This window comes from Aotus nancymaae, unplaced genomic scaffold (genome assembly GCF_030222135.1).
Source record: "Aotus nancymaae isolate 86718 unplaced genomic scaffold, 86718_ANA_hifiasm-v0.15.2.pri h1tg000065l, whole genome shotgun sequence".
NCBI lineage: Eukaryota > Metazoa > Chordata > Mammalia > Primates > Aotidae > Aotus > Aotus nancymaae.
Window position 1 is genome coordinate 6,720,154 of NW_026988480.1, and position 27,414 is coordinate 6,747,567.

A 27,414-nucleotide genomic window follows, 5' to 3' on the forward strand; every position below is an offset into this window, starting at 1 on the left:
AGAAATAATGACTAACAGTGGCTGAGATCGTTATAAACCACAAATCTATCACGGAGGCCTGGAGGCTACGCTCATGTGAGTCTCACCAGAGCAGCACTGACCTTCTTCAGGTTCAGATGGAATCATGCCAAGGGACTAACCGTGATGCAGACCAGCAATACCCACCAAGAATTGTGCTTGGAAATACTTGCACTGTCTCCTCTCTGGAGAAGCATGTCTCTCATTTCACTCATAGCTCCTGCCAAGGAAGGCCCTGTATCCCTCTACAGGGTATGGAGTATAGTGGAATGGCTGATGCACCAGTGTGGTCAGAAGCAGCAAGGCAGGCCCAGCCCCACTGCTCACCAGAGAAGCCCTTCATTCCCTGGCCCTCTGTGCACTAAATCTGGATCACCCCACCTTCCTGATTAATGCAGGTGTTCCAACAAAATGCCATGTGCGAAGTACAAATTATCATTTGCTAATAATGTAAGAACAAGTCTCCTGTTCTGTTGCAGGATCATTCAGTCTTGGGAGTTCCAGATTTCAGATACCCAGCACTAAGCCTTCCCTATGTGAAACGTTACCCCTCTCCAGGGATCTACTCTCTTTTCTCACAAATAACTTCCCTCACCACTGTGCCCCTGTTAACTCTACAGGAGTGCTTACTGCCCTCATCACCTACTTACCATCTTACTCATTGTTAGAGATCCAGTTTAAACAATGTTTTCCTGAAACCTTCCCTTGACCACTCAAACAAAAGTGGAGTCTCTCCCCTGAGCTGCAGGCATGTTTCTGCCTTCCTGCTACCCAGGTGCTGAAGTCAAGGTGCCATTCTGCAGCCAGAGAGAGGAGGCTAGACAGGCAGAGGAGGACTGGACTGGTTCCATACAGTGGAGCTTCAAGAATAGTTGGGGCCTGGAACATTCCAGCATCCCAAGCAAAGAACTGGGTGAATCCCATTGTCTGCCTGATGACTAAGTAAATTTTTCATGTAAATACTTCCCATGTTGACCTAGAAAGAGTTCAAGCCCGCTTCTTAGTGTTTAGTGCTCACTCTAGGCACTTAATGTTTCATCCAAGTCTTACAGTGCATTTTCTGCTAGTTAAATCTCAACCTAAATTTATAGTAGTAATTTATGCTCCTGGTTTTCAGGTGTTCCTAGTGTGGACAACACCCTTTTGGAAGGAGGAAGACAAATGTTTCCATTTCACCAGGCCCTGCAATCTCCCAACACCCTCCCAGCTGCGAGATTCCAATCTAGCAGAAAAGGTGGATTTATTAAGCCGAACTTAGCACATTAACCAGAGATCAGTCAGCAGAGAAGACAAACAGACAAGAAAACAAGTCAGTAAGATGTCAGATGTTCTCAAACGTGCATGTTCTGGTTACCTTTCTATGTTCAACCCCAAACCCTTCCTTCTTCATTTCTTCCTTGGGCACCACTCGGGCACTCAGATGTCTATGGTACCATCTTGGGTGGCCCCTTGCTGCTGCTTCATTGTGCACCCTAACCAAGCTGGAAGCCCACCTCCTCTTCATACACCTGGCATTGAGCCTCAGGAATGCTTTCAGCCCCCTGCCACTTTGTCCCCACCTGTGCAGTCCCCTTCACAGAACCTTCACTACACAAGCGTCAAACAAGATGTAAGCAAAAGGGACCAACCATGCTTCTACAATCAAATTTATGCAAAGAGGCTGGGGCCTGTTGTCTATTATATCTTATGCAACTGGTTAGCATTCAACTGACCAGTTGGGTTCACTCTGTATTTCTACTTCTGTTTTCAGTACATGCCTGTTTTCTGATGCACTTTGAACTTCAATATACAACACATTTTACTGACAACTTTGCTCCCAATCTTTTGTATGTGTATGTGTGTGGTTTTTAAGATTCCTGAAACCAAGAGTGGTAGGTAATAATGATAGGTGTAGGAGTGATGATGAGCCTATTTCATTCAAATGTATTTTATCAGTTCTTGCAAGATTGCACAAATGGTCTATAGCATCAAGATGCTGGTTGCATATCGCATATAAGGGTAGGGGCATCAAAGAGCAACAAAGCACAGGTCCTTCTGCAGGACATAAGAGTTTTGTAGAGAAATCATGTGTATATATCCAATTAGGACACAATGAGAGAAATGTTACAGATGACATATAAACAAAGTGCTGTGGGGAGCTCACAGGAGATGGTGAGTTATTGGTCTTGGAGAGATCCAGCTTAAAGTAGAACCTTCTATCACACCACAAAAATACCATAGAATATATTATTTTAAAGAATATCATTCATTCATTTCATAAACTCTTTCCCACAGAAGAAATCCCAGATACTTTTTTATTTTATGTTTAAATGTTAGCTCCTGGCCTGAATAATCATATTTAACATTTATTAGACCTATATCTACACAATAGGTACTATTCTAAGTGCTTTGAGTATATACATTAGTTTAATCCACATAACCTCCAAATGAAGGTCTTCTTGTTATTAGGACCACATTATATTTGGAAAACCCAAGAGAGAGATAATATGTATTGTAAAAACTTCTCTAAGTGGAGGAGTTGCATTCAAACACTAGCAGTCTGAAGCCAGAATAAACACTGACATCCACTGGGTCCCTGTGACATGCATCATATGCCTGCTGAGTGTGTCACTCCTCACGTGGACTTGGGCTTTCCCAAGAACAAGCCCTTTGTCTTACAAGGTCTGTTTTCCCAGAACCAGACATGGAGGCTGAAGATGATTGGCACTCATGGCATTTTAATCAGTGAATATAATATCCATGAAGGTCAATGCAAGTAAAAGTCCTTGACTTATTTTGCATAGTATAACACATTCCTAGGACTCCAAGCCACTGATGCATCGGTCGGGGCCAATACAACAATCTCTGAACACCCATCATTGCAGCAGGGAGAGAACCCCATTGCAAAACCCAGCCATTTCCACTCTGCTGGCTTCTAGGCATTGTTCAGATGCTTACAGCACACTCAAAAATTAAAGAAGAGAGCAATTTGTCAGAAGTTAAAAACTGTCAGAAGTTTTTAACCTGTTGAAATTTTTTTTTAATTTGAAAGTTATTCAGAGGCGAGTGTTTTTCTAGTCATTGATCTTATACATACCAAAAAGAAGCAAATAATTTTGCAAAGTTACATTTCCAAATTCCTTCTCAAAAGGACAGGATAATCCTCTAATTGAGAACATTGCTAGGCAGCAGGGAAAGGAGGAAAAGACATTTTCTCCTATTGTCCCAATTAGACACCAGAGAATGTGTTTCAGATGCTGCTCTTTAATCATCCATTCATTTATTCAAGGAATGTTTACTGAACCCCTACAATGCCTGGTACCTGCCACCTGCTAGGTATAGAGAAATAAATCGAATCTTATCCTTGATTCAAGAAACTCAAGGTCTAGTGGAAAAGACAGGCAAGAAATTATAATAAAAATATAAGTAGGGTAATGATAAAGTCCCAGGTGCTATGGGGATTCCCTCTGACTCCAGAGAAAGTGGCATATAAAATCAGTCAGATGGGTAGTGAGAGCAAGTGAAGTGGGGATGCTTGAACAGTATGTTCAGGAAAAAAAGAAAAGCATTTGCCGGGACTTGGGGGAGAAAGAACAGCATATGCAAGAAACAAAGAGATTCTGTCCTTGAAGTACAGGGAAAACCATACAATAACCTCAGATAATACAGGAGAGAGAGGCTAGAGCCAGAACACATACCCATTGTAAATCCTGTTCTGTAACTGCTGGTTCTTTCCTTCACTGAGTCTCCATGAGGGGCAGGTGACTCTTTTTGTCTCACTGTGACCTTCCCCACCTCTGTTAAAGCCCCCAGCCTTGAATGTCAGGTCATCTGAGCATATCATCCACTGTTGGGTGGTGGTATCATTGTTGTCATCTACCCATCCCTGAGTCTGCTCTTGTGCACTCTTTCTTCAGCCCTGCTCTTGTCATTGTTCTTAGAGATTTTATTTGTATTTGATGTAGCATATCCTTCCTTCACTCCACCAATCCCATTTACTCACAACTGAGGTACATCCTAGACCTTGTAATTTCTAACAACCACAGCTCCTCCAGGCTCTCAATTCCAGGCATCCTCTTTTGACTAGTTAGTCACTTCTGTGCATGCACTCTTTATTTTGAAAAACAATGAAGCTGAATGGAAACACTCACCAACTCAGCCTTTGCCCTTTCTATTGTAAGGGAGCCTGCTGTGCTCTCAGGAGAGACAACCCCTTGTCTCTTGTCTAGATTCCTTTCCCTGTCCCATACAGAATAGTGTTCCAGCAAGCCACCTGCTCTGTAGCTCAACTCAATTATCTATTTTCTACTGGGGCATTCTCATCCGTGTACAGATATGCTGCTGTTATTCCTGTCTTTGAATTCTTTGAATGGAAGAAGAGCATTTTTCCTCTTGACCTCACTTTTCCTTCTTGACACCATCATATTTCTTTGCTCTTTTTTGCAGAAAATCTCCTGAGAAGATATGCTGCTGCCAACTTCCCTTCCTCCATTCTCTCTTTAACTGACTCCAATAAGACCTTCATTCCCTTCACACTTCTAAAATTGCTCTTCTGGAGGTCACTAGAGCCCTCTACACACTAAATCCAAAGGCCATTTTTTGAGTCTTCATTTTACTTGACGCTCAACAGCATTTAAGGCACGGATCACTCCCTCACCGTTAGTGAACTTGATGTACTTCTTTGTCTTCCACCTTTGCTACTGGTTTCTCTTTCTTGTCTGCTTGACTGGTTTCAACTCATCTCTCCACACACCGCATGCTGGAGTGTCCAGGGATCAATGCCTTGTCCCGTCTTCTACTCTTCCTGCACTTATGCCCTCAATGATCTCATTACTATTAAACAAATGTGCCTCCAACCTGAGTTACATGGTGAACTCCAGAATTCTAAGTGATAACATTAACTACATAACAACATCACACTGACTTAAAGGTCTGACAAAGTTCCTCTCTTGACTACGCTAATCTTCTCTAGGCCAAGTTAAGGGCAAAACAGTAATGATCCAAATCTTGACACAAGTTTACTCTAAAGATTCTAGCAGGGATGCCACCTCCCTCGAACTCACATTTTAATGAAGCTACACATTAAAGAAACCAAGCGGTGTTTAGGAGACTAATAGGGAGCATGCTGGATCTAAATCAGATGTTTGCAGTTTTCCCTTTCTCTAATTGAAGACTACTGTCCTAAAACATGATCTTATTCTGATTGCTTTTGTGCAAATTGGCTTTGTTGCTAGGTAACATGCTGTGCACTAATAATCATTAAGGCTGCCTGGCACCCAAAAAAAATGAAGCAAATGTAGTATTATTAGGTGTTTGATTTAAGCTCCCAATCTTAATCACAAAAGAGTTGACTGTGGTCGAGGGTAGAGACATTTTTTTAAATTACAATAGGTAACCTATGACTTGTTTTTAGAAATTAGGTTGAACCTAGACAATTTGGTATCTAGTAATATGTAGTCCATATACCTAGCCATTTCTCATTAAGTACCCACTAAAATTTAAGACAGGTTTGAATAGTACAAACTAAATATTTTACCTGCACACTCACTATCCACTGTCATTAACATTATTAGTATTTCCAGCCATTCTCTGAAGACAGCATGAGATATGAACCAGCCACCTTCCAGTAGAGAGTGCCTTCCAGTAGAGATTATGCCAATTATGTGAATGTTGAGGGGGATGAAAGAAAAAAGGATGATTTAAATAAAATGTATGGTATCATCCATCACTTTAACAATGGACTTTTGTCCCTCAAGGACTTTTTCCATCAATCCAACCTTAATTTGCACATGGCCCTCACGGTGTCAGCATCTATCCAGAAGGAGATTTGGCTTGTTCTACAGATGCACTTATGTAGTATAGCTGGTCTGTAAACACAGCCATGAAATTTAACTTGAGATCATCTAAACAGATAGTGATTCTATCCAAGTATGGGAAAAATAAAACTACAATGCAATGTGCAGTGGTGCATTTCTAGAGAACCAGTTTTTCATTTTCCAATGCTGCCCTCCACTAAAACATTTTCAGGGGTAAAGTGAGCATGGTTTTCCCCAATGCCCTGCTTTCAGACCCTGGCCCCTGAGTAATATGTGCCTCTACCATATTCCGGGTCTATGGTCTTGTTTTGTTGTGTTTTGTATCTCCAAGAGAATGTCCATAATACTCCTCACTTAGGCCCTCTAGGATCTCCTGTGTGCAATTTGCCCTTTCTCAGGTGAGACTCCTTAAAAAGAAATGCTCCAGAGGCAGGTTCCACAATGCACCAGGGATCCTTCATCCACGCGTTCCCCACTGTGGGGTGCTAGTGACCCACCTGCTCTGCCTTCCAGGTTCTGAAAGTGCATTTTAAGGCTACTGCATTCACTAGCTCCAGAGAGAGCAACTGTTAACAAATCACCTTCACTTCTCAGACTCCTGGAATCCCCCATGGGTGTCCATACTCCCATTAGGGCATCAACAGTAGAAACGTGCTAGAGAATCCACCCTCTCTCCACCTGCCAGTCTTGTCTTCCCAGAGGCCTTGCCCACATGCTACAGCACAGTGGCCAGCTTGAAGGAAAGGCAGCAGAAGGCACTTTGTATCTGAGAGTCCTGAGTCAGATCCTGGCTTCCCTCTGTGAACTGCATGGCACCGTCTCCCAGAGCCTCTGCCCTTCCTGCATCCCAGGGAAAAGATACTTGAATGAGACCACACATGTAAGTTCCTAGAGCATATCGACAGTAGTGGCTGGCACAAAAAAGGTGTTAAACAAATGAAAGGCTTAATTTATACAACATAGGTAGCCCTTACAGAGGTGAGGCTAGAAACAGAAGGCCCCTTTGGCCATCTGAGAGAGCCCACAGGGTGCTTCTTTCCTGCCCTGGCCCACATGGCCTTCACAACATCCCAAGGCCACGGTGGGAAGGGATCTGGTCCTTGAAGGATATCAGGATTTGGGCACACCAAGGAAACTGAGGTAGCAGCAGAGGAGAGGGCAATGGATAAGAAAAACCAGCATAGGCAGGAGCACAGGCTGGCAATGCCCTGGTGGGAGTCTAGCACCACAGCTGGCCTCAGCATCAGATACCTCCAGGCTCCTTAAACTCACATCTCTAAGACAAACTCATCATTTCCCTCTCCCCACTTCTCAAATAGGCTCTCTCTATACACACAGCTGACCCTTGAACAATGCAGGGACACTGTACACAGTCAAAAATCTGCATACGCCTTTCAACTCCACCAAAACTTACCTACTAATATTCTACTGTTGACTGGAAGGCTTACCAATAATGTGAACAGTCAGTGGACACCCCTTTGGTGTGTTACATGCATTACATACTGTATGCTTCCAATGAGGCAAGCTAGAGAAAACAAGTTATTTAAAAAAGCAGAAAGAAAAGAAACTATATTTACTATTCTCTAACTGGAAGTGGATCATCATAAAGGTCCTTATCCTTGTCATCTTCACGTTGAGTAGGCTGAGGAGGAGGAGGAAAGGGAGAGCTGGTCTTGCTATCTCAAAGGTGGTTGAGGCAGGACAGGCGGAGGAGATGGAAGGGCAGCAGAAGAGGCAGGTGCACTGGGTGTTACTTGTATTGGAAACATTTGAATATAAGTAAGACCTTCAGGGTTCAAACCTGTGTTGTTCAAGAATCAACTGTATGTTGAAAAGCACTGTGCTTGCCTGAGCCAGACACCTAGGGATTGCCATGGACGTCCCCTCCTCTCTTATTCGCCATTGGGTTTGCATCTCTCCTTCCTTCTCACACTCCTAGACATCTCCTGGCCTAATCTGTTTTTAATGCAGGAGCCCCCAGCTCTCCTCACTACTTGGGCTCACCCCAGCCCACCCAATCCTCCACCTGCAACTGTAGAGAGCGTGTGACCCACCATTGGGCTGCCATTGTGCCAAGTGCTCAGCACTCTCCAGAGGCCTCAGGCCCATGGACAGCCTACAGCACAAAACCTAAAATCTTGCAAGGCTTAGGAAGCTTCTGTAATGTGCTCCAGCTTCTCCGGCCTGCCCTGTGCCTGCAAGAGGGAGGCCTGTGGCCCCTCTAAGCCGCACATGCTGTAACATATTGCAGCCCACCCACTGCAGTCAACCTCAGGTCATCTTTATTCATCCTGTAGCCTGCTGCTCAATCATCACCTCTGCTATGACCCCTCACCATAGAACCAGGGGCAGCTGACCCCTGCACCCACTTCATACACACCCCAGTAGAGTTCATTCAGCTTCATTGTCTGCACCTGAGACTTCTTTCTGAACTCAAGAGCAGGGACTGCTGCATCTTTGTTTCCTAGAACCCAACCACATACTGTTATGGGATAAAACGTGTCTCACCAAAATTCCTATGTTGGAGTCCCAACCCCTATTACCCTATAATCGGTTTGGAGATAGGGTATTTCTAAAGAAAATTATGTCAGATGAGACAGGGTGGGGACTTGTCTAGTATGACTGATGTCCTTATAAGAAGGGATTAGGACACAGACACCACAGAGGGAAAAGACCATGTGCAGGCACAGGGAGAAGCCAACTGTCTACACGTCAAGGAGAGAGGCCTCAGGGGAAACCCACCCTGATGATGTTTTCATCTTTGTCTTCTATCCTTCAGGACTGTGAGAAAACAAATTTCTGTTCTTTAAGCCACCCATTCTATGCATTTTGTTATGGCAGCTCTAGCAAACTCAGACATTGCTGAACATTGGTTGAATAAATAAAATGTGTGGAATGAATCAGGACACTAGGATGAAAGGCTAGAAAGTTAGGATGAAGAAAGATGGGGGAGTCCCTTATATACCCCAAGCTAAAGGAATCTTATCTTAGAAGATAAGATGGCATGGAGGGATTTTAGTAGGAAAATAGCATTATTCATTCATTAATCCAGTTATTCAACTACTCAGCCATAAAAAGGAACGACTTAACAGTGTTTGCAGTGACCTGGATGAGACTGGAGACTATGATTCTAAGTGAAGCAACTCAGGAATGGAAAACCAAACATTGTATGTTCTCACTGATATGTGGGAGCTAAGCTATAAGGACACAAAGGTTTAAGAGTGATACAGTGGACTCTGGGGACTTGGGGGAAGAGTGAGGGGGGTTGAGGGGTAAAAGACTACAAATATGCTGCAGTGTATACTGCTTGGGTGATGAATGCACCAAGATCTCACAAATCACCACTAAAGAACTTACTCATATAACCAAATACTACCTATACCACAATAACTTACGGAAAATAAAATAAGAAAATAAAAATTGACAAAAGAAAAACAGTTATATACAGTGAACCAAGCAGACTACGTCCCTGTAGTCAAGGGGTTTGCTATCTGGTGGAAAGCAACAGAAGACAAACACACAGAGCATGTTATGTAGTGATAAATGTAAATAAAAGCCAGAGAAACAGAGGGGTCTCAGGAGGGTGAGTGGAGGGTATTTTGGACAGAATGCTCAGGAAGTCTGCTTTGGTAAGATGGTGTCTGGGAAGAGCCAGGACGGCAGTGAGGCAGGCTGTACAAGTGAGCACAAATGCAGCAAAGGGCCTGTTCAGTGTGCTCAGGGAGCCACCATAAGACCAGTGCAGCTGGCACCACACAATGAAGGATGAGGTGAAGCAAGAGAGGCTGGCAGGTCCTTATAAATTTATAATCCAAAAGAGGAGGGTTTTGAGTTGGAAGGGGGCACTCATAATAAATCTGGGACAACAGGCACGAGAATATAAATTACACTATTGTAGGCGCCCGTAGCCTTTAGATTGTACGTCGGGTGATGTGGGGAGTCCCTGAAGGGCAGTGGGCAGAGAAGGGCCAGGACCCGGGTACATTTCTAAGGAGCACTCCATGTGTAGTGCTGAAAGCAGGGGACATCCGGAAGCTAGACAATGATCTGGGAAGAGCATCTAGGGGTTGGGTTTGGAGAAAGATAAGCTTTGAAGAAGTGAGCCAAAGGGGCTGGAGGAAAAGGGAGAAGCTGACAGCAAGCAGGAAGGCCAGCTGCAGCCTGGGCATCTCCACAGAGGCATGATGCAGGGGTGACCTGCAACTGCAGGGATGGAGAAGCAAACAATGGCAGATGGCGAGGCCGAGCAAAAGGAAGGGTGGAGTGGAGCACTCTCACTGCAAATGTTTTGCTTGGTCTCTGGACATACAGCCAAAGGCACGCAGAGTGTGTGACAACTTTAAAACTCCTTCCTCTTTGTCTCAGTGTTCTGGGGCCAGAAACTCCACCATCCTGAAGCATATAATGGAAAAAGTGATGAAGAAATAAGGTTACACCATACAAAAGAACAACCAAAACCCTGTGCGTTTTCACCTTAATTAAATGTAGATTATAAATACTTATTTATAAATGTAAAGCTTGCAAAAATATTATAAAATAACAATAATGTGTAAGAATTCATTACATTCACATTTTCTTCTTAGGGATGTGCAATCCATTACCAGTTACACTTACACACTTGCCTCCGAGGGCTCCTTCCCCACATACTCATGCCCTGGTTGATGTTCTCTTTTGCAAAGTCCATCCATTGAAATAGCCAAGGATGAAGCACTAGCCCCAGGAGGCCAGAGCCATGCATCTTCCTGAGGGGACAGAGTCCAGCACGGGACAGATGGCCTGCACACTTAACTACCACTGTTTGCTGAATCGATGACCCCACCACTGGATTAATGTTTCCATCCCCAGCTACTCTCCTTGACTTTCATTCCTCCACTTACCCCTCCAATCCATGCTTCCATGGTCATCACCCTCAAACACCACTTTGTTCTCTAATCAGGAACCTGCTGTCGCTCCCTTTTCCTTCTGGTCTAAACTTCTATCAGTGTCCAATGAGACAGGGGACACTGCCTTGCTTTTGCCTTGCTTCCCATCCTGGATACCCTACTTCTGTTCCACCTCTCCTCATGTGTTCTTGACTCTAGATCTTCCTCGTGCTTTTCCATTTTGATACAGGCTTCAGCCCTCCATACGGACTAACCAATATCCTACCCATTCTTCATGGCCCTACCTGGACTTCACTGCTCCCCGCCTTGTACAACCAGTTAGTCAGCATGACCTGATTCTTCTAAATTTGAAATATCTTCCATTGCAGGCCTTCCTTGACTATGTACCCCCATGGCATGGCCATAAATCAGGCTGTCCCCACCTCTTGCCTACAGTGGCCGCTCTGTATCTAGTCTCTCCCCTGGCACCTGCTATGGTCTGGCAGGAGAGATCTTCCAGATATCAAGCGACTCACAATCCCCCACTCATGAACACCTACTTGCTCAGTGAAGTTCAAACTCCTCAGCATGACTAATGAGGCTCTTTTTTCTTAATTTTTTCTGTGTGTGTGACAGGAAGGAAGGAAGGAAGGAGTTGAGGAAGAGCTAGGGATCAAGAAGAGAGAAGGCAGACTAATCTGCTTCTTGATAACCAGTTTTCCTGCTGCCTTTGAATTCTTTTCATTTCAGGACACCCATAGGGACTTTTTGCTCCAGACAAACAAAGTTTCCACCAACAGCCTCTGTGTTTACATGTGCTCATCTCTTCCCCACTTCAAAGACAAATCAAATCAAATTCCATGCCTTTCCACAGAAGTCTTTTCTGCCATTCCCACTGTTGGTGGCTGTGTCATAATTCCATAGTGAACAACCATTTGCTAATTATTTCCTCTTATAAATGTAGACACCAGTGATTTTTGTAAAGTGTCTCTTTCTAGTGCCTTCACTTCCTTACACAATGGGCAGAGGCAGGAGGAGCAGAGAGACAACTGTTTACTAACCGATTGATTTGCTGATGCAGCTCCTTTTTGGTCCACTGTGGTGCCTTTATGGAAGCAAAGAGCAGCAGATGTTCCCGGACGGTGAGGTTGTCCAACAGGATGTCCTGCTGCGGACACACACCCAGCTCCATTCTCACCTTCGACAGGTCTGTCTGCAGGTTCTTGCCATTGATGATGATGGTCCCAGAAGTGGGAGGGTAGAGCCCCATCAACATGGATCTGCCAGAGAAAATAAGTCAGCATAGGGAACACGTGCTGCTGATACTCTGAATGTCAGCAATCCAGTCAGCTCCAGGACGACGCATGCCTCCTGCCAAGAGCACTCACCCTCTGCTGATCTGGTTTCTACACAATCAGTTAAAAGGTGTGAGGAGTTTGAGGGCAAGTTAGCTGGTTGATCTTGAAAATGTGAGCTTAACATAATGTTTATGCTTCCATATGAAATACAAATGCTCCTTGACTTTTGATCAGGTTATATACCAGTAAACTCATCAAAACTTGAAAATATTATAAGTCAAAAATGCATTTAATACATCTAACCTACTTAACATCACATCTTAGTCTAGCCTAACTTAAATGTCTCCAAAACATTTACATTAGCCGACATCTGGGCAAAATCATCTAACACAAAGCATACTTTATAATAAGGTGTTGAATATCTCTTATAATTTATTGAATATTATACTGAAAGTAAAAAGGAGAATCGCTGTATGAGTCCTCAAACTACAGATTCTACCTAATGTGTATCACTTTCACACCATCATAAAGTCAAAATATCATTAAATTGAACCATTGTAAGTCTGAACAGTGATCATAGAGCATTATTGTTGTATGAGACTTTAAGATGATAACATTCAACTTTTTACAGATGAGAAAACCTGCTAAAGAATTGACACATTTACCTAAATCCTCATCATTAAATATAAGCAAAATGGAGATGTGAAAGTAGCCCCCAACCCTGGAGCCAGTCTTCCTTCTGCTCCTATCAGGATAGTCTGTGTGTGCTAAAACAACAAGAACTCAGCCGGGCGCAGTGTCTCACGCCTGTAATCCCAGCACTTTGGGAGGCCGAGGCGGGTAGATCACAAGATCAAGAGATAGAGACCATCCTGGTCAACATGGTGAAACCCCGTCTCTACTAAAAATACAAAAATTAGTCGGGCATGGTGGTGCACGCCTGTAGTCCCAGCTACTCAGGAGTCTGAGGCAGAAGAATTGCTTGAACCCAGGAGGCAGAGGTTGCAGTGAGCCAAGACCATGCCATTGCACTTCAGCCTGGGTAACGAGCAAAACTCCATCTCAAAAAAAAAAAACCGAAAACTCAAGTAAGCCTGCCACCATAAGCTCACACATCTGACTTTACCAGCAGAAGCCTGAGAATTGCCTGGTTCTGCTTCCTTGTTTCAGGAAGTTTATTATTTAAGTTTTGAATTGGTTTCTTATTTCTGAAAAGTTGAACATGTCCCTACCAGAAGACCTAGCAAATCCACTCCTTAGTATTTACATATGAGAGATTAAACGTGTGCCTACAGCAAGCTGTATGCACAAATGTTCACAGTAGCTGCCTTCATAATCACTGACAAAGAGAAGCAACCTCAACAGCAACCCACATATGAAAACATAAAGAAAATGGGGTGCCTCCATCTAGCAGATACCACTCAGCTGTCCCAAGGAGCAGGCTACTGGCCCACCACCACCATTCCTGGTTCTGTAGTCTGCTGAGTACAAGAAGCTGGACATGATCTCATTTACATAAAATTCTAGAATAAGTAAATTAGTTTATAGTGACAAAGAGCAGATCAGTGGTCACGTGAAGGCCAGGGTCAAAGGAGAGCACAGGAAGCCTTGGAGTGGCATAGAAAGGTTCTGTATTTGTGGTGCTTGTTCCAGTGCTAACCAAGTGTGTCAAAACTCATCAAACTACATATCAACAGATACTGTTTACTGCACAAAGATTAGACCTCAATGAACTTATCAACTCTTTGCTATATTATTTTCAAACCTCTCTGGGGGATACTATAGAATAATGTATACACATTCCCTGGAAGTCTCAGATTTTTGTTTTAAATAGTGAAGACCCTGTCTTTGACCTCTCAGCCTTTCATCTAAGAATTGCCAGGTGGAGGCAGCCGCTTAGGATGACTCAAAATGTACAAAAGCAATGCAGTCATTGAACCTTAAATCATCGAGAAACTCCAAATGTAATTCTCATCATTGTGCTTAACAAGCAGCTCAGGTTTTCCTTGCAAGAAATGTGTCTTAGTAAAAGCAAAGTTAGAGGAGCTGGCTGGATGAGTCATTATCTGTGTAACTTGTGGTTTCCCAATTTTCAAACACACAAGAAAATACTGAGACTCATTTCCAGGTCCATTTCTGTATCCAAGGAACAAATAAAAACAGTCCATATTCTTTCTTTCTATTTTTTCAATATGAGACAAAACCCTGTTCACTGTTTTAACAATTCACACTTTAATGCTACATATTTCGTGAGAAAAGAACAAAAGAGTAAATAATTTGTTCAAAAGAGATACTCCATAATTTCAGTAGTTTAACCTTAAACCACCACTTCCACAGCCAGCCCAAGGCTGTGAATGTTTGAATTCCTTGTTTCTCTGGGAGCACATGATTTGATTCTTTAATCGAATCTAGAGCCATTGGATCCTAAACCAAACATTCACCCTTAACAAGAAAAGAATCACACAAAAATGAGAACATGGAAAAGAATAGTCAGGGGTTTAAAAAATTTGCAAATACCACTGTGATATTCCTCTTTCTATAGATATGCAAGCAAGATTATACTTAGTAGAACAAACACCAAAAGTGTCAAAGGACTTTCAAAGACTAAAGTACAACACCATAAATTATTTGTAGAAAACAGAAGAAAGACTTTTAAAAACCCATTCACCCCTAACCCTTTGACTGGAGCCCAGACCGAAAGTGCACCTGTGCAACTGAGGACACAGGGCCTCCCTCACATGGGCACTCACGAGGGGCTCTGCCTTTCTCCTGTGTCTCTAAACTCTGCACTGAGACTCAACCTTTTTAAAAAAGGAAAAGAAATCAAACCTTCTGCCTCACGGGTAAACTGAAATTTTAAGAATCCAGTGCCTAGTGTTTGATAAAGGTAAAATGGGACCCACACGATGGTGGTTTTCCCGGCACCATTTGTCCCCAGCAGGGCGGTGATTTGGTCTGTGTAGAAGGTGAGGCTGAGGTCTTGGACTGCAGCCTTGTGGCCCTCATATTCCTTGGTCACAGACACCAGGGTGACTCCCGGGGGACTTCCTTCAAGCTCTCCTTTTCTGTTTTGCAGTGATGACTCTGTGTGAGAGATGCAAATTCACTGTGAAAAGACTTCAAAAGCCCTGAAAATAATACTCATATTTATTAATTCAATGTTCTGCTTTGAAATTGAATTCCAGCCCTGTGAAGCATGCAAATCAACTCAAAAGTCTTTCTTTAGCAAGAACAAGAAGCAGACTATATAATGGCAAACATTAAGTGATATCACTGATTACAAAGTTTTGAACCCTTATGATAACCATTTTGTAAAAAGCTAAAAATAAACACACACACATGTATTTTTGTTTGTTGAGAGAAAAAACAATAGGCAGAATAGTTACACATAAAATGTTCATGAGAAATAGTCTCCTGAGAAGGTGAGAGTTGATAGGTGCTTGTCGATGTGTTCCACATTTTCTAAAAGATTCATAATTCAGAAAAAAATATTAGATTGTTTAGATTACAGTGTTGACTTGTAATCCTAACCCACCATGGTGGGAGCCCATTTGTCTCTGGGTGATGCATCTCTATTTCCATGGAGATCCCCTCTGAAGTCATCCTTTGGCAGAGGTGCCCTGCGCCTGCACCTGCAGGAATAGGCCATGACTCTGGAGTGCAGAGGCCCAGGGACAGTCCTGCCTCTATCTCCTGAGAACCATAATCCCTATTTGTAAGGGACAGTGATGTTGTCCCTCGCGCAGGAACATTGAATAAAGTGGCATGGGTGAGAACACTTAAAAATTTTAAAGTGCATGACAGGGTAGCTGCCCATCTTTGCTTTTATTTCTTACACATATTCATTTTTGGAATAAGGCTTCAATTTTACTAAATTGTAATATACACACAAACGCACATAATGCATAAGGGGAGGATGTTAAATAATAAATAATGGGAACTCCCTGGAGTTCCTGGGTTTCACAGAACAAACACTGTCAGGGCATACTGCCTCACATCTTGGCCTTATAACTGTTTCCCAGCTCAAGACAGCCTAAATGTAAGTCTCTCTAGGAATCAGCATACACTTGCAAAAGCTAGACCAGAAAAAAAAAAAATCAAAATAGATCAAAGGAAAAAAACATGCATCTAATAATTCTACTCCTTACAAACCTTTACTGTCAAAGTTCTCATTGAAGAAGAACAGACTAGAACTTAGAGAGTGTTGCCTTTTCTCCACCAAGACACCCACAGTCTTCCAATATGAGGCAGTAAAGGGGAAATACCACGGTTTCTGTAGACCAAATGTTCCTAAAAAATGAGACAATTAAAATTAGTTTTAACTTTTCTATTTAGATGAAGGTTCTGTTTTAGAATATCTTAAGTAATTAATATAAAGTATTATTCCATGTTAATATTTTTAATATATGTCCCATATACAAAAAAGTGATATCCTAGGGCATAGCTATTAGCTTTGCAGTGAAGCCCTAACTCTCCCTTCTCGGCCTGATCCAAGGCCATGTGCTAAAACCACCTCTCATCCACTTGCCCCAAGAGGCCTTTATAGTAAGGGTTAAATAAACACTTTTTGGACAATTGCTGAATATTCCCCAGAGTAAAGTCCCACCCTACCCCACGCTGCTCCTCTATTTTGTGATTGTTCTTTTATCTATTTTTGATGTTTGCATGAATTCCTAGACAAGAGGAAGAACATGAGGTAAGTGCATGAGGGGATTAATCAATTGAAACTTCCACAAAGAAGAATAATCTATAATGCTAACATTTCCATATGAAACATATTACCATTCTTCAAAAGTATTCTCCAAATTCATTTCAGCCCATTTAACAGTCACTTTACCCTCATTACATGTTGAAATGAAAGGGGATTTAATTATTAACACTTCCCAATTTTCTTTGAACACATCCATTCTAGTTTAAGTTTGATGAACGCAACTTACCTAAAGGCCTAAATTCTACAACTGATTAGAATTTAAAAGGCCTATATAAAGACTATTATAGCACTTTGATCATCAAGCAGAAGAGAGATATGCAAGCCCTCACACAGTCTAATCTGAAAAATAGAAAGAGATGTTCATGTACTCAAAGGAGAGCAGATGTATCCATTACCTTTTGAAAGTAAAGGGAAGGTTTGCAAAATTTTTCTCCCATTCTGTAGGTTGTCTGTTTATTCTGTCAATAGTTTCCTTTGTTGTGCAGAAGTTCTTCAGTTTAGTTAGATCCCATGTGTCAATTTTTGCTTTTGTTGCAATTGCTTTTGGCATCTTCCTTATGAAATCTTTGTCCGTGACTATGTCCTGAATGGTATTGACTAGGTTGTCTTCCAGGGTTTTTATAGTTTTGAATTTTACATTTAAGTCTTTAATACCTCTTAATTTTTGTATAAGGTAATAAGGAAGGGGTTCAGTTTCAATTTTCTGCATATGGCTAGCCAGTTAGCCCCACATCATTTGCTAAATAGAAAATTCTTTCCCCATTGCTTGTTTTTTCAGGTGTGTTTAAGATTAGAGAGTTGTAGGTGTGTGTTCTTATTTCTGGGTTCTCTATTCTGTTCCGTTGGTCTAGGTGTCTGTTCTAGTACCAGAACCATGCTGTAATGGTTACTATAGTTCTGTAGTATAGTTTGAAGTCAGGTAGTGTGATGCCTCCAGCTTTGTTCTTTTCTCTCAGGATTGTCTTAGATATTTGGGCTCTTTTTTGATGCCATATGAATTTTAAAACATTTTTTCCTAGTTCTGTGAAGAATATTAAGAAACTTAAATTAAGTAAAACACAAACACTCCATTAAAAAGTGGGCAAAGGACATGAACAGACACTTCTCAAAAGAAAATATACATGGGGCCAACAATCATATGAAAAAAACCTCACTATCATTGATCATTAGAGAAATACAAATCAAAACCACAATAAGCTACTATCTCACACCAGTCAGAATGGCTATTATTAAAAGGTTAAAAAAACAACAGATGCTGGTGAGGTTGTGGATAAAAAGGAATGCTTATATACTGTTGGTGGGAGTGTAAATTGATTCAACCATTGAACCTGGAAGAAGACAGGTGGTGGTTCCTCAAAGACCTAAAGACAGAAAAACCATTTGACCCAGCAATTCCATTACTGAGTATATACCCAAAGGAATATGAATCATTTCCTTATAAAGACACATGCACACGTATGTTCTTTGTGTCACTATTCATAATAGCAAAGACATGGAATCAACCTAAATGCCCATTGATGATATACTGGATAAAGAAAATATGGTACATATACACCATGGACTACTATGCAGCCATAAAAAAAGAATGAGATTATATCCTTTGCAGGGATGTGAATGGAGCTGGAGGCCATTATCCTTAGCAAACTAATGCAGGTACAGAAAACCAAATACTGCACGTTCTCACTTATAAGTGGGAGTTAAATGATAAGAACACATGAGGGGGAACAAGATGCACTGGGGCCTTTCAGAGGGTGGAGGATGGGAGGAGGGAGAGGATCAGAAAAAATAACTGATGGGTACTAGGCTTAATATCTGGGTGACAAAATAATCTGTACAACAATCCCTCATGACATACATTTACCTATGTAACATACCTGCACATGTACCTCTGCACTTAAAAGTTACAAAAAATAATAATAATAAAGTGAAGGAAAGCTGTTGACCTGCTGCCAGGTGTAGCAACTGCCTTTTGTTTGCCGACTGAGTTGTGTCTCCCCAGGTTTCATATGTTGAAGTTTTAACTCCCTATATTTCAAAATGTGACTGTTTTTGGAGATGTGGTCTTCGAAGAGGTAATTAAGGCAAAATGAAGTCACAAGAGCAAGGACTAATCCAATGTGAGTGGTGTCCTCATAAAAGAAAAGTTGGACACAGATACACAGGAATAACACAAAGAGATGACACCATCTGCAAAGCCAAGGAGAGTGGCCTCAAGAGAAACCACCCCTGCCTACACCTTAGTCTCAGACGTCTGGCCTCCAGGATTGTGAGACAACATATTCCTGTTGAGCCACCCAGTTTGTGGTACTTTGTTATGGCAGGCTGAGAAAATTAATGCAGGCAGGTGTTCTCCAAGAACCTAGAAAAGCAATAACCATCCCTCTGTAGGAAGAGGATGAGTAGCAGCTGGATAATCAGGTCACATCACAGCCAGCATTCCACTCACTCTCTCTGTTCCAGGCACTGTTCAGAGTATCTGGTTGTATTAATTCACACAGTCCTGTGACCACCACCATGTCAGGTACAATTATCACCTCTCCCTTCCCAATGAAAAAGGAAGGAACAGCAAGGCTTGCCCAGTGACTTACAGTTGGTGGCTCCAGAAGCTACACACTGGCTATCCTCTCTAGCAGCTCCTGCTTGTCTGAACACACAGGTGCAGCAGTCAGGATGCTTTGGGTTGCCTTCTACAACAAGAAAGAAGCACACAGCTTCTTCCAGTACCAATTACACAATAAGCCCCAGTTGACACATACATGAAAAATGAGTGTGGAAATCAAAGGAGATAGAAAGCAAGCAAATACATGAGGAAAATTATTCTCACAAAGCTGTAGCTCTTGGGCTGAGAGGCCTCCCAGGGAACCACACTCAGTTGCAGCTTAAGTGAACACCACCCTTAGCAAACACAGTCGGTAATGGGATCTGGATGCCTTAGAGTGTTTATAGATGTGAATTAGCAATCAAAATTCTAGGAATCTAGATGACACAATGACAAAGTGGGGACATAGATCTGAACATAAATATATTCACTGTAACATCACTTATAGTGGGGAAAAGTCAGAAATTATTTAAATTTGCAAAGTAGGAGAAAGGTACAGGAAGTTATTACTTCCATTTAATGAAATGTTGAGCAGCCATTAACAGTACTTTCAAAGATGTGGATAAATGCTTAGAATAAAAATATTTTTTTAAACATAGAGGGAAATTTACATACACAGTGTAAACCCAACTAGGTGCAGAAAACTGTCTGGAAAAAAGCCTGGGAAATGTTGGTTCTGGTTAGTGAAACTGAAGATAATTGAATTTTTTTTCTGCTTCCTCATAAATGTTTCCTGCTTCTTTATAAACTTTTCAAATATTTTACAATAAGCACATATCCATCTGACATTTTACAGCTCAAGTTTTCAGAACCTTAGGGGAGAAAAGAATATTTCATACATGCACATTCTAAAGGTAAAATGAGGCACAACTTACCTGTTCCAAATGAAGTCGTTGAACACCTTTACATATTGAGTGTACACAAGGAAATCCTGAAGCAAGCCTCAGCTCTGCTTCACTTCGATATAAGTGGAAGTTGTACAAAGATGAACATGGTTTCAAACTTTGGGCCATGACTCAAAGTGAGGATCACCATACATGTGTGTGTGCACACACACAGTATACCCACCTATGCATGCACACACACAGGCATTCACATACGAGTACACACGTACACATGCACATACTCATGCAGCATGTGCACACATGTACATGTACACACACACAAGTGTGCACACACAGACAACTGCAACAATGTCAGGAGTCACCAGTTTCTTTCAATGGAGCTAAGACATTACTCATTATTATTTGTGTCCTTGTTTTCTCACTTGAGTCTTTGGAAAATGACACCTTCCTCCAGCCCTGACTTACGTGGGAGATGCTTTGCTGAGAAATGAATAACTAAGAATTTTGTACAGAGGTAGGAGGGGAGTGGTTGGCTCATCTCCAAGGCTCACACTTCCAGCTGTCAGTTCAAGAATGAGCAGGACAGGAGAAGTCTCAGCACAGGGACAAAGGAGCAGAGGAGGTCCCCTAGATCTGGAACATCCTATCCCTTGCCCTTCTGCTCTCTGGTTTATACCTTCCTGTTCCAGGGAGATGTCAGTCATCAAACAGAAATTAACGAGTCACACCCTCTAGTGGGATGAGGGAACACACAAATCAATCAGGCAGAGACTGCACCTGCTTATGATCTTTCTTCTAGTCCAGATGACCAAAATAAAATATAATAAAATCATTGAGAGAAAAATACAAGACAATTTTGCCATCGTAGAATTTCCACCTATGCAAAACAAAAGCAGGCCCTTCAACCCAATAAAAAGAAGTGAGGATGAAAAGACAGAGAGAGGCTGGGAGGGATGCTGGATTTAGAAAATACAAACATAGAATGCCCAATTAATTTTGAAATTCAAACAAACAACAAGTAATGTTTTAGTATGAATATGTACCTAGAGGAGTGGGAAGGAGTTACGAGGGCACTGTAACTTGCTGTAAGTCCAGATTAGGGACAGTGAGGCCTGAACTAAGGTAGTGACTTCAGGGATGGGAAGTAGAAACAAAATATGAAAGACATCATTTTTCCAGAGTTAGGGAAAAAGAAATTAGAAATAAATTGAATATTAAGGGTTGCTTTGCTAATTAAACCATCTCAGCCATAATCTGTCTGGACTTTTAAAACCTCCTAATTAATCTACTAATCCAACTAAAGCAGGGAGCTGCCAAATGCAAGTTGGCATGGAGGCCACTCAGTTCTTTGGCTTGCCTCTGCAATCGGCTTTTGCTTATAAATCCAAACTTGTTTTACATGCATGCTCTAGAAGCATATGCAACCTGCTCACATTATCAGATGTAATTAGGCACATTAATATGTGCAAAGGCCCTCCATTTACACTGAGCTTTTCTCCTCAAGGGGAACTGCCTGCTGGCTTCTGCAGGCCAGGAAACTAATTAGCATTGCCCCCCAAAACTGACAGTGATGAAAGAAGAAGTCAATGAAATTAGACAGATCGAGCAGAATCAAATTTAATTGGAAGCATATAAAAAGAGTTTATGCAATGAAAAAGAGAGGACCAGATGTTTGCTTGTGAGCTCCTGACTCCAGTGTGGAGAACTGCAGTTGACACTGAGCGCCACAGGCTAGGAAATGATCTGATACTGAATCTATAGAGTCTCCCAGTCGGACAGCAGGGCTGAGAAATGCTGGGGTCATACTCACAGGGTCACTTTATAACAAAGGAAGAAAATGGAGAGAAATGCATTTGTGTGTGTGTATGTGTGAGTGTGTGTGTTTGAGAGACAGAGAGTGAAAGAAAGTTCTCACCTTCCTCCTACCTCCCATCTGGAGACACCCTCCTACCCACAGGAGATTTTGAAAAAGTGTTTTAAAATGTAGATGTTATTATTACTCAAGTATGATGATGCCAACAAATCAGGAGATAACTTTCACTGAAACTATACTTTGTTACTCACAGATCCCAAGAGAAGGAGACTTTATACACCACACAGGGAAGCACCAGTGTCAGTCAGGAGACAAGGGAAGTAGGGGGGGGCTGTTGTGGGAATGTGAACAAGAGCCTTTACTGTGGTTTCCAAGAAAAGGAACATGTGAGGAAGGGCAAGCATGTTTCTAATTGACTAGTGTGAATCATTTCAGCAGGCTCTGGGGGAGAAGGTCTGTCCCTAGTTGGCTGGTACCCAGCCCTGGGTTGATCAGGCCAGGTGGACAGTGGCTCTGGGTGGCAAAGAGGAGGCGGTAGGAGTGTAGCCTCTGGATTGATTTGTTTGCATGTGAAAGGCACATCTACAGGTGAGTCTGTTACTATGGCTAGGAACTAGCTATCCCTGGAAGGGGCAGTCCCTCTAGGGTAACTGCACCCCTCCAACCCCAGTCAAAGCATCAGAAATACAGAAAATAAAGAAGTATGACTAACACAATGGGATGGTACAATTGCCTTTAGTGTGCAGATGCCTGGGTTAGTTGATATCCTACAAAGTACAACAAAAGAATTGTCCTTGACTTGCCTTCTGTGAGCCTGATCGCAGCTGTGCAAGTGCAGTCTTTCATGATTATTGAGCCTAGGACATATAAACTCAAAGTTTCCATGCAGCTTCGGTAATTTTTCAGAAATGCAACCACTGTGTAAACCAGTGGAAGATTACTGTTTAAAGCAGAAACTGCTTATTCTTTTGGAAAACCATGCCATCAGTAGTGATGCCACTCACTGCTTTTGAGTTTGCAATGCAGTATGGCTGTATCAGTCTTCACTCTGCCCTATTATATGCAAATATATGACAAAAGATATAAAGATGGCTTTTAACAAACTTAAAACCAAATATTTTTAAATTAGCAGACATTCACAAAATACACTAAATTGTATTAATAAGGGTTAGTGACTATATTTTACATTGTCATTCCATATATATTTTAAAATTGTATAGCACAATAAGACCATTTGGTAAAAATTACACATTGAAATGATGAATATGAGCCTCTCTATGAGCTTTCAAACTTATTTTGATGCTGTTCCCAGATGTTCACCCCTCGGCTTCTCGATAAGCCCTCTTAGATTATTATTATTATTTCTTTGTTCAATCAGTTCTGTATTTCCTGTCACTACTAAGGAATAGATCTTGAAAGCCTTTAAAAGACTGGAGGCTGAATGGAAAGACTGAAATGAGACAGAATTACAAGACAGGAAATGTATCTTCTGCTCTGTTTTGTCATCACCTGCCCCATGTGTTAACATAGGGAATTCCTTGATTACTTTTAAATAAGGCCTAGGTCACTTACAAAAATATCATTCTTTTATTCACCTCATTCATGTTTAATATTTCTTCCCATATTTTTCCTACTTTAATGAAAGTTATTTTCATCTTTTTAACCACATACAAATAAGTCTGATCTAGTATTTCTTACATTAACAATAGCTTTAATTCCAGTGTCTACATTAATCTTTACTTGTGCTTTTTCTTTCCTTTTACTACCAAATGGTTTCTGACCATTTTCCTTCTTTTAAATCCAAACTTTTTCCACATACGTGTAAGCAACTGAATATCTCATCCTGTGTTCTCATGAATTCATGCCTGAGCACTGAGAATTTACATATTATCTTATTAGAAATTACTTTATTTCTTTTATATTAAAATATTAAAATTACATTAATTTTAAGACTCATGCAGATAGTTTTCATTATCTGTAAGTTTCATTTCAAGAGAGTAATGGAAGTAATATAAAATATTTCTCTTAAAAAGAAGATTTGAAAATTCCTAGAAATTATAACCCTCTTTATGGATCTGAAAGCCCATTTATGGTGTCTGGCAATTTTATTCTTTGTTACTTTTGGCAAACTTTGTCAAAGTTGAAAATAAGTACCCTTGTATAATTTAAAAATATATAAATTGCCAACTCTTTTTTTGTCTTTTGAAATAAAAGAATCAGAATTTCATGATAAATTCAAAAATATTTATTGACATTTATTCAGCTCTATGTCTTTATATTTTTAAATATGTGTTATAAATATGTTCAGCTTTGATTTTTTTAAAAATTCTCTAATAGACTCTGATCTTTCTTCCTAACTAGTCAGTAGCTAAAATTAGTGTTATAATCACAAAAAGAAAATGTAAAAACCCACCACTCTAAATTCACTAAACAAAATGTTGAAATGAGTGTTTGCCATTCAAACGTGGATTGAGATCCTCCTACATTTGCTTCCTTTTGCAGGGTGTGGAATCCAATATAGCTCAACGTAGCTCCAATAACTCATTAGAGATCACAGAGCACTTTGTATGGCCTGATGAAAATATGGAGACATTTCCTAGAAAAGGCACACCCATGTGAACTTAAGAGAGATTTGCAAAGTAAAGTCAGCAGATCTTTTTCCCCAGTTGGATGTGACAGGGTAACCGCTGATTCCAAAGTAGCTCAAGTTTAACATATTGGGTAGAAGTTAACCATGAGCCGTAGGTGAGACTGCAGGATTGCAGTGTGAGTGTATGAAGATAGTGGATTGTTGGTTTAACCTTCGCTTAATGGGAAGGCAGGGAATTAGGAGCCTGAAGAAATGGAAGGACAGGAGGAAATGAAAGAAGGAACAGGAGTGATGGTTCCGCCAGTCGAATATACGAAAGTTCCAAATGTGACATGGTTCAGCATGGTTCCAATGGCCAAGGTACTTCCAAAAGATTACCAAATCTAGCATTTGAATCTCCTGGTTTCCTGAAGAAAACAATTTTTTTTTTAAATTTCCTCTGAGCCTCAAATTGAACTCATTGAACTCTTAGAAAAAAATCTCTTCTTAAAAGCCACCAGCTTGGTCGATCATCCCCTGACCCACAGGATAGGGAATGATTCAATACTGTCCCACTGGTGGGGACATTCTCACCATCACTGTTTTTCTGAGCTCAGTTACCTTTCTACATGAATGTATCTCCACGTATCTTCCCTTCAAATATGACCTAGAAAGTGAGCCCTCTGCACACCTGACATCCATCTCAAGGCTTAGTCTCTTTTTTCAATTTGGAATTCCACAGTGGGATTTGGAGGGAAAGTCTCAGCTGAACACAATGTTCATTTGCTTTACTATAATGCAGAAAAATATTGCCCCAGGAGCCTCTTGCCTCAGGTGCTGATGGTTGAGGGAGAAATCAGATCATTTTGGGTCCTGGGACACATTTTATCTTCATCTCAACATTGCAGAGAGTAGACTTTTTTGCTGGTCTTTGTATTGTAAATTGACATCACAAATGTATTTTGTAACATTACTTTCTTATTTTTGCTTCTTTTCAATAGTCAACTGCTTCTCATCCAGTTTCCTTGAAACCTTGGCCTTCTCATTTTTTTATCTCTTATTTCTTAGAATCTTATTTCTTAAATTTTATTTTCTTAAATTTTATTCAAAGTACCAAGATGATGCAGTCTAAGTTTTTCCTAAATAAATCACATTTCCAATTTATGTTCTCTCTCTATCTCTTGAGGGCCATATATTCCTACTTTTATGTAAAATAATCTTTTCAGTGACCCATATTATTTTTATGTTTACCCATCCCTAAATGGTGCATGAGCTCTCCAAGTGTGGAATGTGTTTTCACAAACAGAATGAATTGCGTTTGTTTTCCTTCTATCCCTCCATTTTCATTTGTATAAGATTAGAAACTCTCTTTTCCATTTTTAATTTTAATTTAATTTGATGCCATTTGCTTTGAAAAGCATAGAACCAGAGTCACAAGTAATTTCAGCAAGAAAATACACCACCGTCAAAGTGTTATCTCTAAAAAATAAAATAATTTTATAAAGTAAATTAATTTTAAGTGCCATTTTTGCTCTTTTGGGCCTGAACCAAAAAGGTAAAGGTATGCATGCCTCTTTTCCTCCCAAGATAGCTAGGAAAACCCATCACCATTAGTGGCCTTTTTCTGCCATTGATACACTTGTCCTCCAGACCTCTGGGGCGTGCTTGCCACACCAGAGTAGTGTGCCATATTTGGGAAACCCCATGTCTGTGACAACACTGAAAGCCCTGTGGTTGGAGGTAGTCCCTCACTCCCAGCCCACCCTATCCAGCTGCCTTTGGGCTCTGCCTGCTTTTCCCCAGGTCCTGCCACCGATTGACTTGCTGCTGGCTGAGCACTTGGCCCTTGCACCCCCACTAGGAGTGACTTTCTGCCCAAGGCATTCTGAGCACTCCCACCCCATCTGACCTCTTTGTTGTCTAGGATTCTGCAGCACCATGGGCCCCCAGACTCTCTCATCCTCACCCCTCATGCCTGCCTTCCCCAAACACTCTATCTGGGAAAGCAGGATCATTTCTGTGTAGACTGAAGCCCACTTGTTGGAAGCTGGTTGGTGGGCTTGGTGGGTTTTCATGCTAATTTCATCCTGGCTAACCCCTCACTTGGCCTTTGGCATTTCACTTGGGAAACAAAAGCATCCATTTTTTCTCAAGAATGTACACTTACTTTTAAAACATAACCTAAGACTTCCCTTTCTGACTCTTCCTTAAAGAATAAGTGGTTATCTTAATATTTATGCATATTAATTAAAACTGTTTTAAAAACTTATTTTATCTTATAAAGTACAAAATTCTTACCAGGAATCAAGTTGCTCAAGTACCATCCACACAAAAAATAAAGGCTTGAATCAAACAGAATCATCCAGCAAACCCAGCCAAATGTCATGCCCCCTTGTTCTGGAGCCTGGTACATATTATTCCACTGAATCCCTAGCAGGAAGAAAAAGGTCAGTTAGAACTGCACAAGCTCTTTTATGGTAGATTTTGTCACAATAAGTTCATTACTTCTGGAAGCTCAAGTAAAGTTGAATACAGCTAAAACAAAAGGAAGGTCAATACCATTGGCCATAACTCTTCAAATGAAATGTTAACTTGCGCAATCTTACATCTATTTCCATGATATCAGGTGGGGTGACTGTTAACTGCATTTTAATATCTAATACTTTAAAAAGTTTTTTTTAAATTTTATTTTACTTTAGGTTCTGGGGTACATGTGCAGGTCATGCAGGGTTGTTGCATAGGTGCATACTATATCCAGTATTTCTCCCCATGTTATCCCTCCCCACCCTTCCCACCCCGCACTGTCCCTCCCTTAGCCTCCCCCAACTGCCCCCAGTGTATGATGCTCCTCTGAGTCCACGTGTTCTCATTGTTCAACACCCGCCTATGAGTGAGAACATGCGG

At 41.2% G+C, this 27,414-nt stretch overlaps 1 protein-coding gene across 2 annotated transcripts in view; it reads right to left on the bottom strand.

Moving 5' to 3' along the window:
* The window catches only part of ABCA13 (ATP binding cassette subfamily A member 13), a 437,440-nt gene that overhangs the window by 209,333 nt on the left and 200,693 nt on the right, over positions 1–27,414 (bottom strand). For both annotated transcript variants that reach the window (XM_064366685.1, XM_064366686.1), the window contains exons 35-38: positions 26,809–26,940; positions 16,126–16,263; positions 14,877–15,057; positions 11,737–11,955 (exon numbers count right to left, since the gene is read on the bottom strand). In XM_064366685.1, the coding sequence (XP_064222755.1) occupies positions 11,737–11,955; positions 14,877–15,057; positions 16,126–16,263; positions 26,809–26,940 (670 nt within the window). The remainder of the gene's footprint in view (positions 1–11,736; positions 11,956–14,876; positions 15,058–16,125; positions 16,264–26,808; positions 26,941–27,414) is intronic.